The 15,373-nt window shown below is 44.2% G+C and overlaps 1 protein-coding gene across 1 annotated transcript in view; it reads right to left on the reverse strand.

Annotated features, from left to right (window-relative positions):
- itgbl1 (integrin, beta-like 1) overlaps positions 1 to 15,373 on the reverse strand; it is a 35,554-nt gene extending 20,181 nt beyond the window's left edge. The window contains exons 1-5 of the mRNA XM_079733995.1: positions 15,240 to 15,373; positions 12,686 to 12,882; positions 4,625 to 4,771; positions 2,953 to 3,075; positions 1,501 to 1,641 (exon numbers count right to left, since the gene is read on the reverse strand). Coding sequence (XP_079590121.1) covers positions 1,501 to 1,641; positions 2,953 to 3,075; positions 4,625 to 4,771; positions 12,686 to 12,882; positions 15,240 to 15,331 — 700 coding nt within the window. The 5' untranslated portion in view covers positions 15,332 to 15,373. The remainder of the gene's footprint in view (positions 1 to 1,500; positions 1,642 to 2,952; positions 3,076 to 4,624; positions 4,772 to 12,685; positions 12,883 to 15,239) is intronic.

Genomic DNA, 15,373 nt, shown 5'->3' on the forward strand with positions numbered 1-15,373 from the left:
TGTGCGTGTGTGTGTGTGTGTGTGTGTGTGTGTTTGTATTTGTGTGTGTGCACATCCGATGCACTATAGAAACCAGCCTGAAGTCCTTTTTCTCAGAGGCAAACTCATCCGATGACCTCAATCTGACATTGGGGCTTTTCTTTTTTGGCATTAAATCATTTTCCTTTGCGGTGTTTGGACCATGCCAAAACTGCAAAATGGTGTGAAGGTCAGAGGGACACTTGACAGATACAGCAGGTGAGCTGTTATTGTCTGTGTGTGTGCTCACATGTGTGTTTGCCTGTCTGTGTGTGCGTGGGTGTCTGTTTGTGTGTCTGTGCGTGTGTGTGTTGGAGCCACTGGCAATCATTTGCTGAAGGATAAATTTCCACAAGTCATAGGAATGAGTGAGGGGAATGTTTCCTAATGGGAGGGGAGTAGAAGGAAGAAGGTTTAATGAGATATGATGAGCATTGTGACATATCTATATACATACTGTATAGCTATATCTACATATCTGATTCAGCCGGCACAAGCTCCCTCCTCTGCTCTCCATCATATTTGATCTTCATCTACTTAACATAAAGTACCGATCTCCTGGGAGCCTTTAAACGGAAGCCATACAAGCTACAGGTTTAAACTAAGTATGTAACATGGAGCTGGCTGAAATCACCAATAATAACGGGGAATTTTGAAGTGGTTGAAATGGAAATCGATAATAAAGTGTGAAGATGGCAGCGAAAGGACAGCATTAGCTTTTAGACTAGACTTCTCCCGCTCCAGTGCAGAGAGCACCAGGCACCATACTGTGGGAGTAACAACAGCTAGGGTAGACAGGAGTGTATACTCTGTCCTCTGCCCACTTGACCACAGATGTGAGACAGCCCAGGGCCGTTCCTCTGCCCATGTGCCACTTAGCCAACCTCTCGGCCGTTCCAGTAATTAATTTCTGTGGGAGCCTTTCCAAAAAACTCCTGGAATGATTTCAAAAAGGTTAGATAATTCCCTTTTTTTTTCACTCTTCGACTGCCTCTTTCCGGTGAGTTGTGATGAAGTAAAGTGAAATTCACACACTGCGGGGATGACCTTTTTTTGTTATGTTATCAGTCTCCTCTCTTGTCTCTTGTGTCTTCCTGTCTGATCTTGTTCCATCCGTCTTTCTTTCCTAATGGTACGTAAGATGCTGCACTGTATCTCCCCATTGTTCTGTAATGAGCTGCCACCAGAAAGGAATTCTCAGATGTACAATTACAGTTTCCCCCCTCGCCAGAGAACTATATTCATGCTTGGCTTAGGGGGATAAAAGAAAAATCCCTCACCAACACATTTATGGAGGGAAAATCATTGAAGGTGTAATGCCAGTCGTTAAAATGAGACCAGAATGGATATATATTCTTATATAACAATTATAGCAGGACATATCTTTAAGAATAGCATTTGCATAACCCACAGTATTTTCTTATCAGTTTCTTAGTCAAAAATGAATTTAAGGATGAGGAAATCCCCTTTCCCAGGGCAGACCTCGGTTGCTGCAGATCTTGCCATCTGGAGATGTGCATCTCTGCTTGCTTTCCCAAGGGCTGATGTCACACTGGAACTCACATTTATCACCATGCCAACCGGCGGCACAGTAACAGTTTCCACAGTAACACTGGCCGTGGCCTGGAATAAGAGCAGAACACACATTTCCAAACCACTCTCAAACTCACATCACAATGTGTGTGTCTTTTGTTTTGATTTGTACCTCCTATCAATTAGACATTTCAAGTATTATCTAAACCATTTATTGTTACATTCACATTTGCATTTAGCAGACGTTTTTATCCAAAGCGACTTACAATGAGTATATTTGTCAGACGAAATAGAAACTGCATTGTGATACGACCAAAACATTTTCTCACACTAATACATACAAATACAATCCTGCAAAGAGGAAAAGCAAAGAGGGTTTGGCTTACACCAGCGACAACCTTAAGATGCTTTGCAGCTTGTCATAAAGCTGGGACAGCTACCCTTTTGCCTAAATAACTGAAATACAAAGCCATCACTACAATTTGTGTCAATGTAATATCTAATAATCATACAGTCACTGTGCTTTTAAATTCACAAGCCTTTTTCTCTGGCGCTTTGCCCCTATGTGCTAATGTATTTCCCAGCTATTCCCTCTCTGGACTTGAATCTCTGGCATACGTTGGCACTCGAATGCATACCAACACAAATCAAAACATACATACTGTGATCAAGAGCTACCACCCACAGTTGTTACCATTGGAATACTATTAACCCAATACATCCAATACATAGCATGTTATTATGAATGATATGTTTAAATATGCTATGTCACCTATACTTATTATGAACTGTTGTCTTATTGTGAACAATGGTCATTATGTTGTTATCGTTTTCTCATGCCGCATAAAAGTAAAAACCAGGACAACCCTGTTTAAATGTTGGATCGCAGACTTAATTTTAACAGCATAACCACTTTTTCAGTTATTTTTCATGAAACATTACCTGAAACGACTTAATGATTAATTAGCATTAAAAAGCTGGCAGTCTGTACTCTGGAGGATAACCCTGAGATGAGCAGCTATCAACATGAGGTGCAGCAGAGAGACGACAGGTCAATTTACATTTAACTTGCAATTAACCTTTACAAAACGTTTCGTCTCCAGAGATTTTTTTGTGGTGTCAACTTGGGTAAAAGCCATAGCATCACTTAACTCTTAAATCAATGTGGGGGGACAGTTCTTATGTGAATCACCATATAAAAAACGACTACAAGAAATACAACTTTCTGGCAAGAGAAATGGCACATCCAGGCTAACTAAACAGAGTGGAATAGGGGCAGCCAAGGTATATGCAACCCCTTTCATATAAGCAGACATATGTTCCCCCAAGGGGGTCTATGTTTCTACTTCTGCTCTGGCTGCGAAGGGAGACTTGGGACTACAGGCTGTGACGGGGGCATACCTCCACACACCTCTCCGGTGTCCTCGTCCAGACACTCGTGGTCGTCACACTCACAGTAGGTCCCCGTCACCAGGCCCCTGCCGTCTGGGTCGTGACACATGCAGCTGCCGCAGTGACAGGTGCCTGTCAGGGAGAGATGCTCTGAGCCCCAGCCCTCGCTCCTCTGTTAAGAGGCTAGAGGCGAGGCCGCGGCTGACATTTCTGTTTTGATTTGGTGTTGGTGTCGGTCTGTGAGTGTGTGTGTGTGTGTGAGTGTGTGTGTGTGTGTGTGTGTGTGTGAGCGTATGTGTGTGTGTGTGTGTGTGTTTGTGTGTGTGTGTGTGTGTGTTTGTGTGTTTATGTGTGCGTGTGTGTTTGAGAGCCTGTGTGTGTGTTTGTAAGCTTTTGAATTTGTGTGTGTGTGTGTTTGATTGGTGAGCTGGGTGTGCGTATGTGTGCTCATGTGTGTGGCGATATGTATGCATGTGTGTGTGTTTGTGTGTGTGTGGGTGTGTGTGTGTGTGTGTAAATCTGTGTGTGATGGTATGGGTGTGTGTGTGTGTGTGTGTCTGCCTTGAAGATGCTCGCTGGAGAGACAGTAGGGGCGGTGGCACGTCAACGTAACACCCAGAGGGGCTAGGCAGGAGATCACAGAAGGTGGTGGTATATGTGTGTGCATGTGTGTGTGTGTGTTATTTGGTCTATACTCTATGGATGAATGAATTGCCACGGTTGGATAATTGGACAGCTGGGTGGATGATGGACAGATGGATTCCTAACAGCTTCAGTTAGACAGCATGCTGCGAAACACATTTGCATGCACACCCGCTAACACAAACCGACACCCACACACACCCACACAGGCACACACAAAGACATGCACATACACAAACACACAGACACCCGCACACACCAACACAGACAAACCTCGCCCTCAAACACGTTGACATACATAGTGTGTAAGCCCACGCAGAGAGAACCACAGACACACACACACTCTCTCACACACACACACGCACACACACACACACACACACTGACACACACACACACACACACACACACACACACACACACACACACACACACACACAAACACGTTTGGCTGCAGGCTGGGCAGGCCAGACCATGGTGCAGGTTAGCCCAGGTGTTCCTGGCTGTCAAGATGTGGAAAACAACTTTAACCTCCCTGCTTGCCTCTGTTGTGGGCCTCAGCCTAACCACACGTGTCCACATGTTGCTAAATATAAAGCCCAGTTTTCCTAGTTATCGCGTGCCTCAAAGAACGCATCTGGCCGCCTGAAGACTGAAACACAGCCTGCCTTGACTTATCAATGCTTATGCTACTTGACATAAGTATTGTTAAAGTGCGTCCTGTTGTACCTGGCTTTGTCCGTGTGTTAATGTGCGTGTGTGTGTGTCTATGCATGAAATATGCATGAATTAGGGTGTGTGTGGGTGTGTGTGTGTGTGTTTGTGTTTGCATTTTTGTGTGTGTGTGTGTCTGCATTAGTGCATGCACATGTGCATGCATGCTTGTCTGCATTGTGTGTGTGTGTGTGTGTGGGGGGGTGCACGCGTGTGTGTGTGTGTGTGTGTGCGTGCGTGTGTGCATGTGTGTGTGTGTGTGAATGTGTGTGTGTGTGTGTGTGTGTGCGTGGGTGTGTGTTAGTGTGTGTGTGCTTCCCAGCACCTGCGTTGGAGCACACCACCCCCTGTGGGTTCCTGCAGAGTTCCCTGCTCTTCTTGCTGGGCAGGTTGCACTCCTCCTGGAACTGGCAGGCTTCTCCGAACCAGCCCTCGTCACACTCACACACGCCACAGTCACAGTAGCCGCGGTCTGGAGAGAAACACACACACACACAGCACAGAGTTAGAAGCAGTACACAGTAGCAGTGGTAGAGAAGGTGGTTTCATAAAATGTATTTAAATGTCAAATGCCAAGATTCCCCAGTCACTGTGTAAAAAACATCTGGAAAATGCTTTTCAAACAGTGACTGGGGAATCTTGGATTAATCTGGTATTTGGTCAGAAATCATCGATCTATTGTCAGGAATACAAGATGAAGAAATGTGAGAAAAAGCTATAAAACAAAAGCGTAACATTGTTTTTAGATTGGATCGCCTTTTGCAAATGCCTTAGGTATTTGCTATTCCAATTCACTCATAACAACATGAGCACTCAGAGGGAAATTAGGACTGCCTATTATTCATCTGAAATTTGGAGTGATTTTCATCATACAACCACAAACACACACATACAAACTCACACACAGACACACACGAAAAAACACACAGGCACACACACACACACATCCACACCCACACACCCACACATACACACAAATACAACAATAACCTTTACTGAATAGAAAGCTGTTTGTCGTGTTATTTCAATTTTTCATTTCATAACAGTGTATGTTCCCTGTTTGATCGAAAGTTTCCCTCCTGGGAAATAGTGATGACATGCACTGGTACACCAGCTTGTTCCTGCCATCATCGTGACGGCTGAGCGAAAGAAGTGAGCAACTTGAATTCAAGGGAAGCGCGTCGCACTTTGACATGTTGTTATGAATGAGCTTCCCGTTGCATTTAGTGGCACCAGGGCCTTGTGTGTGTCACACTCTATCATTTCTGTGTCTAATGCATCATGGAAATGTGATGTCCTCTTCAAGGGCTATCCATCAGTCCTTAACAATAGACCAGACCCCCATCTTTGTCTCCCTTCGTCTCTCTCTCTCTCTCTCTCCCTCTCTCTTGGTCTCTCTCCCCTTATTATCAACAGAAGCCAGGGGAGACAGGAGACCAAGGCAAAGGTAGGAGTGTAGTTGGTGAGCAGAGTAGCTTTGGTGAACGTGGCTCTTCCAAAGGAAATGAACCATCCATCCACTGCATTGAACCACATTCTGCCATAGTAGAGAAACAAGCGATGACAATTGATTGTTTGATTAATTTCTGTGGGTCACCGTCAGAGGTCAAAACAAGCAAACCTATCCTTGAAAATATAGCATTCTTAATAATGAACTCTCCAAAATGCGAGCTAGCCCCCCCTAAAAAGAGGTTGACACATTCTGCCAAAGTAGAGAATCAAGCGATGACAATTGATTGTGTGATTAATTGATTTCTGTGAGTCACCGTCAGAGGTCAAAACAAGCAAACCTTGAAAATATAGCATTCTTAATACTCAACTCTCCAAAATATGAGCTAGCCCCTCCTAAATAGAGGTTGACTAAGAGGTTTTCTATATCTTTATTATTCCTTTGTACCAAAAAATATGTGTTGCTGTGAGTAGGATGTGTCCCATGCTGTTACCCTTCTGTTTCACACATTTATTCTCATTTACACCTGCTTCTTCAGGTTGCAAGTGAGAATGAGAAGAGCTGACAGAATGGAAGGTGTCAACATAAGCGTTACACAGCCTCGGAAATATGGCTTCCATTTGAATAACCCGTCAACAATCGAGTTACAGAGGAAACAGTGGTTATATCTTGCAATGCAGATGCAGATCCAAACCACTTCTTGTGATCTATCATTATTATTATTATTATTATCATTATTATTATTATTATTATTATTATTATTATTATTATTATTATTATTATTATTATTATTATAATTATAATTATTATTATTATTTTTTTTAACTCAATGCATTATTCGATCATTTTCATTACAGGCTGGTGGACCATATAGAATAAAAATGAATTGAGAATCCCAAAATTGTGTTCAGTGTACATGAAATTTAAAATGAATAAGAAGTGATAATCAAATCATACTAAAGCCAGGGATTGGAGGCGTAGACCTAAATCAGGATTTAGCTCTCTAAACCTCGACTTAATTCAACAGGATATTACAATGTCACCACCTTCCACCGGCCCCCATTAATCTCAGCCTAACAATCATTCTGACACATAAATTGGATCCTATTTATCCGGTGGGCAGGCGAGTCTGTGTGTGTTGGTAGCGGGCTGTCCGTCCACACACAGCGAGTCTTTCCTGTGTTGCCTCCCCTGGAGCAGTATAACTCACAACTGCGTAGGGATGCCTGGGACCTTCCCACGCTGCTCTGACGGACACGGCCGGGACCAATTGAGTTACGACCGGCTATCGGTCCACAGCCAATGGGGCAGATTGGAGAGGGTAAATCGGTGCCCGCAGCTGTGGCGGTAATAACAGGCGATGTAGCGTAACCATGATAAACCGTCGATGGCAGGAGAGGGGCGGTGAGTCATCCGACAGGCTAATGTTCAGGGTCTAGGGTCTGGGTGTCACCAACAACAGCACCTGCTATGTCGTAAACATTGTGTGTGTTTACTTAGAGGGAAAGAGAGGGATAGGCAAGTAAATATGTCCTTTGTCTGGAACATACTGTTAATGAATCCTGGTTGATCTTTTAAAATGTGGCCCGGTTTCCATGTTACGGAAAAAAACAGTTCATGTAGAAAAACAATTCAACTAATACAATGTAGGTCTGGCTCTGCCGTCATAGGGAGATCTCACCCCTAATAGCTCCTTGTTGCATCTGAATTCACTGAACTCACGTTGGCTAAAAGTGTTGCTCAGTGACTAACTAGTATATTCTGACTGAGTATATATTACATAATTCAAATCCCCTGATCATGAGACATTTTCAGGACATTGAACAAATTACATATTAATTCATGTGAAACTCCTGAGCCTCCCTCACCATTCTCCACAATGGTCCTTTTGAAAACATTGTCAATAATACAATTTCAATAAAATCCCCAGAGCTAATTATCTTACTACCCCCGAGGCTTCCTATCTCAATGACATTTCCCATTTTGCGTTGTTTGGATCATTTTCTTCACATAACATGATATCCATTGTAGTGAGTAATGACTCCCCTCTATCGCCTGCCTTCCCCTTGTGCCTTGTGGAGCGTGAAACGACAGCACGTGTCATCTCTTGTTCTGCGGGCCACATCTAGGAGACACCTGTCCCAGGTAATAACTCCTTCTCTCTGCGTGGGAGCATTTGCCTTTCATCCTTTCATCCCTTCTCCCTGGGTTCTGCACTATACACATATCAAAAGACTTTTAAAGCATATAGCTTTAATAATACGCACAGACATTGAATGTCACCGCTCCGATCCACACATGCATGTGGGGGCCGTAAGCAGCGCTGGCTCCCTTCGGCTTTGCAATAATGCTGTTGGATACTATAATCAAGCCCAATCTGAAACACATTTCACCTTGGGCCGTCTTGAGTGCATTTCTTTATGGTTGCAGCCCACACTGCGACCATTAGGTGACTCACACGGTACAGACACCTCTTAGAGAGCCCCGCGCATCTGAATTATAGCACATCATCACAACATGTCAGAGGAAATGCAAACAAAAGAACAAGGAGAGCCGGGAGAGTTCTGACGTAATGCCTCGTAATGGTGTCTCTGGGAAGGCAGTCGCTGCCAGTCATTATTGGGTCAGAGAGGACAGAGGACAGCGCTCGGTTTGAACCCATGTCAGCCATAAGCTGACTGTCCCAGGTGTGTAGTTGACATAATATTTCCTCTTGCTCTGGAAGGGGAGAGATGCTTGAGGCAATGGCAACAAATTGAATCACTTTTGGAGGAAAACTCACCACCAGGGAGAGATGTTGTGTGTACATGTGTGTGTATGTGTGTGTGTGTGTGTGTGTGTGTGTGTGTGTGTGTGTGTGTGTGTGTGTGTCGAGAAAGGAAGATAGAAAAAGAGAGAGAGAGAGAGAGAGAGCAGGAGAGCGAGGAAGAAGGAAAGTAAAGACGGAAACATAATCTTTAAAAAAGAGGTGCAAACACACACAAAGCCCACACTTCCAAATCAAAAGGACACGGTTCGGTCTCTAGCGTGATGTGCCATGGCCCGTCGAGTGCTTCGCTTGGATGGAGAAAGACACGGACATGAACAAGTGGTCCCAGATCATCAAGTAGCAGATTGCAATGTCAGAAGACAGTTGGCTTTTGTGCACACATTAGCAGCAGGGCTTGCCGAGGAACAGGATAGAAGACACTTTGACCTGACCTGACCCCCGTTTAGTGGGCAGTAAAGTTCCACCCACGATGAAACTTTGATTCGCACCTCAAATATATGTGGCACTAAACTTCAATTAAAATCCTTCCTCGCCGTGATAACTCTAATGAGCTTGGGTGCTACGCTGTACCATTGCAGGAATGGCGGATACCTTGGTTATAACAATTGCTTTGCTTGTCTGCAGGGTGCTGGGTGTCCTCCCAGTTAAGGATCTAAGAGTGGGGAAGGGACCTGGCCAGTACTCACAGAAACAGAGAGAGAACGAGGGAACAAGAAATCAACTATTTCCACTTACAGAGACACGATGAGACAGATTGAATATAGGGAGAGAAAACGAGTGAAAGACAGAGAAAAATACAGATTGAGGGAAATGGTGAATTGTTGAAAGTATGACACTAAAAATGCCACATGCAGCTTTCAGTTGTGGAATAATAGAAAGGTATTCTGTAAAGACATCTTGTCGAGCAGAAATCAGTTTTCAGAGGAAAGCATTGTGGAGTCTGGAGGCACCATGTCTCAGGAAGGCGGCTGTTTCTCAGGAAGACAACAGGCTGAAAAAATAAACAAAGCAACAGCACCCTATTCAAACACCAACGGACAGATGAAATGACAAGAAGCTTGGTTCTTTGTACAGCTGGTGAACAGATGTGACTGGAGGTCATTATTTCACTCAGAGACAGAGAAGAAAAAAATGGGTGGTCGCTTTTGTTTTTAAGATCCCAATGCTAAATGTAGTTCCTTAAAGTGTACACAGACACAGACACCCACAAACACACAAACAGACACACACACACACATACACACACACACACACACACACACACACACACACACACACACAGACACACAGACACACACACACACACACACACACACACACACACACACATACAAACACACGGCGCAGACCACCAGCCTATTTGACGTTGGTTTGTGTTAGTCTTATTAAACATATTTCTATTAAATAGTTGCTTTACATCAACATCTTACTCAGACTGGTTTTGGTTGTGTGGGTGGATAGCTGTGTTGTTCTTTTGGGTGAATCAAACATAACTGCAATGACGGGGCGGGTTTTACTGTTTTAATGAACTCAAAACTGTAAAAAGAGGCATATTTAGGGTCTGTTTAGCATACAATCATTAAAAAGGCTGGTATGCTTGTTGGAAAGTATTAAATGCCCCCTGCCCCCCCGCCCCCCCCCCCTTATTGGAGAAAGATTAATCTTAATCTAAAGGGTTTCCAGTTGAAATGGAAATCTTTCCATTTTGACAGCCCAAATACCCCTCGGTGCTTTGCAACCCTCAGCCATTAGCCTTGGCTCTCCTTTCTTAGTGGAACAAAATGAACACAAAGTCATATCTCTCCCGGAGCATAGAGGGCAGCGAGCAGGGAGGATTAACACAACAGACATAGGATAGAACATTGGTTTGTGGAATAGTAGTCTCGGATCCAGCAGTGCACTTATAGCATAACCTCTCTGGGGGAGACGACATAGAGCCCGGGCCGGAGGACAAAAACTGAAAGGGCCATAACCCTGATTACAATGATTATGTTATGATTCAATATATTTGTTCCAAGATATTCTACCTGAGAGAAAGTGATTTGCGAGTGGCAAGATAGAGATTTCGGAATAGGATTTAAATAAGTGTACTTCTACATTGGCAGATCTAGCTTGTTGAATTGAACCTCTCCTGAGCAGACGTTTTAGTGTGTCTTCCCAGGAGCTACAGCAAAAATTTAATTTACAAGTTATTGCTTAGTTTGTGTCCGCTGTTAGCCAATTGTGCGCATACCCATCCCCACCCCAAAGCAAAACGACTGGTCAAGGAAAATCAAACACCTGTTTGCCGAGATAAGACATGGCATTATTTATCTGGAGTGGTGTAGTAGTAATCCTCAATTAGACATAAGTTCCCATTCCTGAATGTATTCCCACATCTTTCCATCATGCCATTTTACATCATGTGACCTGCATACAACCTTGCATGGCAGACTCAGCAGAGAGCGTATTAAAAGAACACCTCAATGCCAGCAGAGATGATGTCTTTGGGAAAAAAAAGACCCAGCACAGTTTTAGCCCTCAGAAGGAAAATCCATAGGATCTTATCAGCAGGCGTTTGTGAGAGCTGGAGATAAGAGAGTCCTGGAGGGTGAGAAATTGGCTGGCGCTTTCAAACAGCAGACCCAGTGAACACTGCATGGGCCACGGAGACGGCCAGGCTAGGGAGGGAGGTGGGTAGAGGGGTGGATGGGGTGGAGGGCTGTTGGGCTGGAGGTTGGATGATTGGGTGAGGCTAAAATGCCCCCTGCTTTCAGATTCAGACAAATATATTCCGTGGCTGCTGGTGTACATTTCCTAATGGGAGAGTGTGCAGTGTATGGGGGATGTGTGTCTGCTTTCCCTCTCTGGATACGTCTTTACGTTCCATTTGCTGTGTGTGTGCGTGTCTGTGTGTGTGTGTGTGTGTGTGTGTGTGTGTGTGTGTGCATGTGTGTTTGTGTGTGTGTGCATGTGTGTAACAGTGAAACCCCATTATCAGGCCGGAGCAGGGCCTCCTCCTCGCCAGACCGATGAACCATAATGAGGTGCTCGCCGCAGCCAACCTGTCTGCCCAAATAAATCACTCCTCCCCCTTACACCCAACACACTCCCTTACACACACACACACACACACACACACACACACACACCCACAGACACGCATACGTATACACCCACACACAGACACATACATGCAGGCCAACACACACTCACACCAACACACTGATTTTCATTCAAAAAGAACACAGCAACACACCTTTTGATGTTGAGGGTCCTAGCACCCCAAGAGGCTCCCAGGTTTGCTTCATGAGTCATACAAATCTGTATATATATTAATATATTTATGTATATTTATATATATATATATATATATATATATATATATATATATATATATATTTTCAAACACACTTCTCTCTGTTGCAGTGTGTCCTTGGGTTTTTGAGTTTTAAGGGTTACTGAAGGATGGCGGTCTGCAGTTTTACGAGACGTGCTGTCAGTAAGGCTTGGTGGGGCAGAGCAGGTTCACAGTGGCTTCATGGATTCTTTACCCTGCTCCCTCTTTCTTTAGAGAGAGAGAGAGGAAGGCGAGGGAGCAAGTAAGCAAAAAACGACGTCTTGATATTGGGTGGATTCACTCTTCTATTACATTAGAAGAGCCCATATAGGACTAAAATAATGAGGTGGAATCTTCAAAGACAAAATTTTATACTTTAAAGATACCTTATATCATGCTCCCTTCCCCCCTACACACCCACACACACCTGGCAGTAGAAGAAGGACTACATTAAAAAGGCATCTGGAGGGTCTGTCAGCTCGGCCACACCGGCCCAGCCTCAGCCTGCTGGAGATCTGCTGCATCACTTACTGGCTGCTCACTAACCACCAGATGATCTGAATTCCAGTCAGGGGCGGAACACGTGGAGCCCCGCGTGTGCCTGTGCTGCACACATGGCTGCTCAATATCACGGCCAGTATTCCCCACTACATCGAAACTCAACCATTCTTAGTAGTTTCCGTTGAGAAAAGCCAAGGCAAACCACAAGAAAAGGACCTGAACGTGCTTTGACCTGGTTACTCCCTTACTACTTCTGTGTGTGTGTGTGTGTGTGTGTGTGTGTGTGTGTGTGTGTGTGTGTGTGTGTGTGTGTGTGTGTGTATCATGACATCATTATCGCACGCACCATTGCAGGCTTTCACGTTGTGCGTCGCACACAACCAGTCGTGGCACTCGCAGCGCGGCCCAAAGAACTTTCCGGGCTCCGTCGCTTTGCAAACGCAGACCCCGCACTCGCAGTCCCCCCGTCCGCCGCAGATCTTGCCATCGGGGGTCCGGCAGCGGCGCTGCGAGGATTCCGTGGAAAACCGACATGCACCCTGACTGGAAGAAACAGAGAGAGAGAGAGAGCCAGAGAGAGAGAGAGAGGGATGATGTGACACAATCAGCATACAACAAAGGGAAAGGTAGAAGGAAATATTACAACAGAGCTGCTTCAAGTTGGTGCTGAAAGGCAGAGCGTTGCAATGTTATTTTTATTTGTACTTGTTGCAATGGGTTCCTGTGTGTTGCAGGGAATTCCTACCAGGGTTCCAGGCTCCTGCTCACAGCTTGAGGCGGTCGTACGTAATGGAGACTGGTGGTAATGCCTCCACTAGTGCCATATAGACTTACGAATTAATGGGAATAAAGTCAGCCCGATATTATGGGTTTTTGTTGCCTCACTTCCAATCAGAGGAACGGGCCAGTATTTGTATCTATTTGTCTACTTCTATAGACACGTCTATTTCTCCATATCTCTACGATCCCTATCGATAAGAAATGACTGAATGATTTGTCGTTCCAGTTTGTTTCGAACTGAAGCTTTCTCTTCACTGGAATAAAAATCTCCTGCTCAGTGCCATGACTGGTGGGAATGTTTACGAAGAGAAAAGAATGCAAGGCGCACGGTTTCAATTGCAGCACACGTCCTAGCTCCCTATAGCCAAGTTCAACATCTGATCTATTCTGTCTGCTGACTGTAGGCTTTCGTTTATATCACCAGACAGAGCAATTTCAATAATGGAGCCCATAATGTATGTATTTGCTGATGAATAAAGATTGTCCCACATGAGACTATAAAAATGGACCAATCACATGAACTTCTCTATTTTCTTTCCTATGAAAGTTCCTCCTATAGAGTCGGTATAGGTTCAAGGTGACATGGGAGTAAAGTTTTACCACGGTAATTACAACCAGACGCTCCCTCTGTCCCCTCTTGCTCTGTTTTTTCTCTCTTTCTCTGGAGGTTTAGCATCCTGCTTAGGAAGATAATCTCGGTCTCTTGAATACATTTGTCCAAAGCTTTTCAAGGCCACTGTTTTACTAATGCATGGTATACTGATGTATTCAGGGGATGGGACCTCATATGAACCTTGCTGTCATTACTTAATTGGTTGATATTTTACAGTTTCCAGAATGTATCAATTGTATTGGTAAACAGAGAAAACAAACATATTTCAGAGAGAAACTGATAAATTGATTTGTTGCATGCAACTGTAACATTGCATGGTTAAGAATGTGAAATGTGAAAAACATAAAATAAAGACCAAGAAATACACTGTACAAAAATGCTGTGTTCTCTACGTCAACAAAAAAAGAAGAACATTTCAAAGTAAGGTGGGAACAAAATGGAGAGTAAAGCATCATGGTAATAAATCAAAGAGCGCACGATCGCCTTTCCCTATTCCCGCAGCTGTTTCTGCTGCTTTGTTTTTACTCCAAGGGCTCACTCAGCGAGATTTGTTTCATTTGGTTGCCTTCTGACATTCCTTTCGATTCCTACCCAGGCCTGCCTTCCTGTTTGGGAATCAGTGGAGCTCTTTTTTTGAAAAAGGACCAAATCTAGCATGGAGTCCTAGCATGTGAAGCTAACTTCATGTAACAGCAAACACCTACTCACACACCTACCCTTTTTTCTCCCTCTGTCAGGCGTTTTTTCTAAATTAATTAGTGAACAAACAGGGTTTGAGTTGCGCCTGAGTGCACACAGAGCCTCACACCATCTCACCTGGCTGCCCAGGAGCTGTCTGCCTGTCAGTGGAACAATACATGTTGGTGCAGCCGCATTGTCCTTTCCAACGCTAGAACGTAGGTCTATTCAGCACAGACCTCTGCGCCATCCGTGAACCCGTGCACCTGCTTTCAGTAAACTGTACCTTACTTCAGCTGAGTAAAGTTTACACGCCCTGCATCAGATTGCAGATCTCACACTCCATGTTTAGGTTTATAAAACAAACGGTGGAGGAATCTGACACATAACTCCTTTGTATAACACTTTTGTCCAAATTTATTTGGTCATCTTTCACACAATTTGCAGGAATGTACCTTTCATACACATTTATACAACAGATGCAGGTATGCATTGATGTACTATTTGAACGATTACTCTTGAATATTTCTCTTTTTGGGATGCTTTATATGCCCTCCTATAGGATCGTTAAAGCACATTTATTTTCCTCTCTGCAGTTGCAGTCATTTGAAAGCCGACAGGCAAAGCCACGCAGAGAAATCGCACAACAAAGAACAACCTACAGTCAAATGTTTAACCGCATTTTCCTCTCCAAAAGTTTCCCCTCGACAGCGGAGCTCTGTACCTCTCACCCATTCCTTTCGTTCTGTCTCTCTTCCATTCTCTACTCCTTCCTCCCCGAGGAGACAAGGGAAAATAAAAGCAAAATGCGAAACAAGTGAAAACCCACCTCAAAGATTGCAGCAAACTGTCCTCGACACCGGACAGTAGAATCAGCAGCAGAGGAACAAACATGGACTGCACCAAAGGCCCGCTGTGCATGGTTAATCCCACAGAAAACCTCAAGTCAAATGACTTGATGGA

This window comes from Pollachius pollachius (assembly GCF_949987615.1).
Source record: "Pollachius pollachius genome assembly, chromosome: 3".
In the NCBI taxonomy this organism is placed as follows: domain Eukaryota; kingdom Metazoa; phylum Chordata; class Actinopteri; order Gadiformes; family Gadidae; genus Pollachius; species Pollachius pollachius.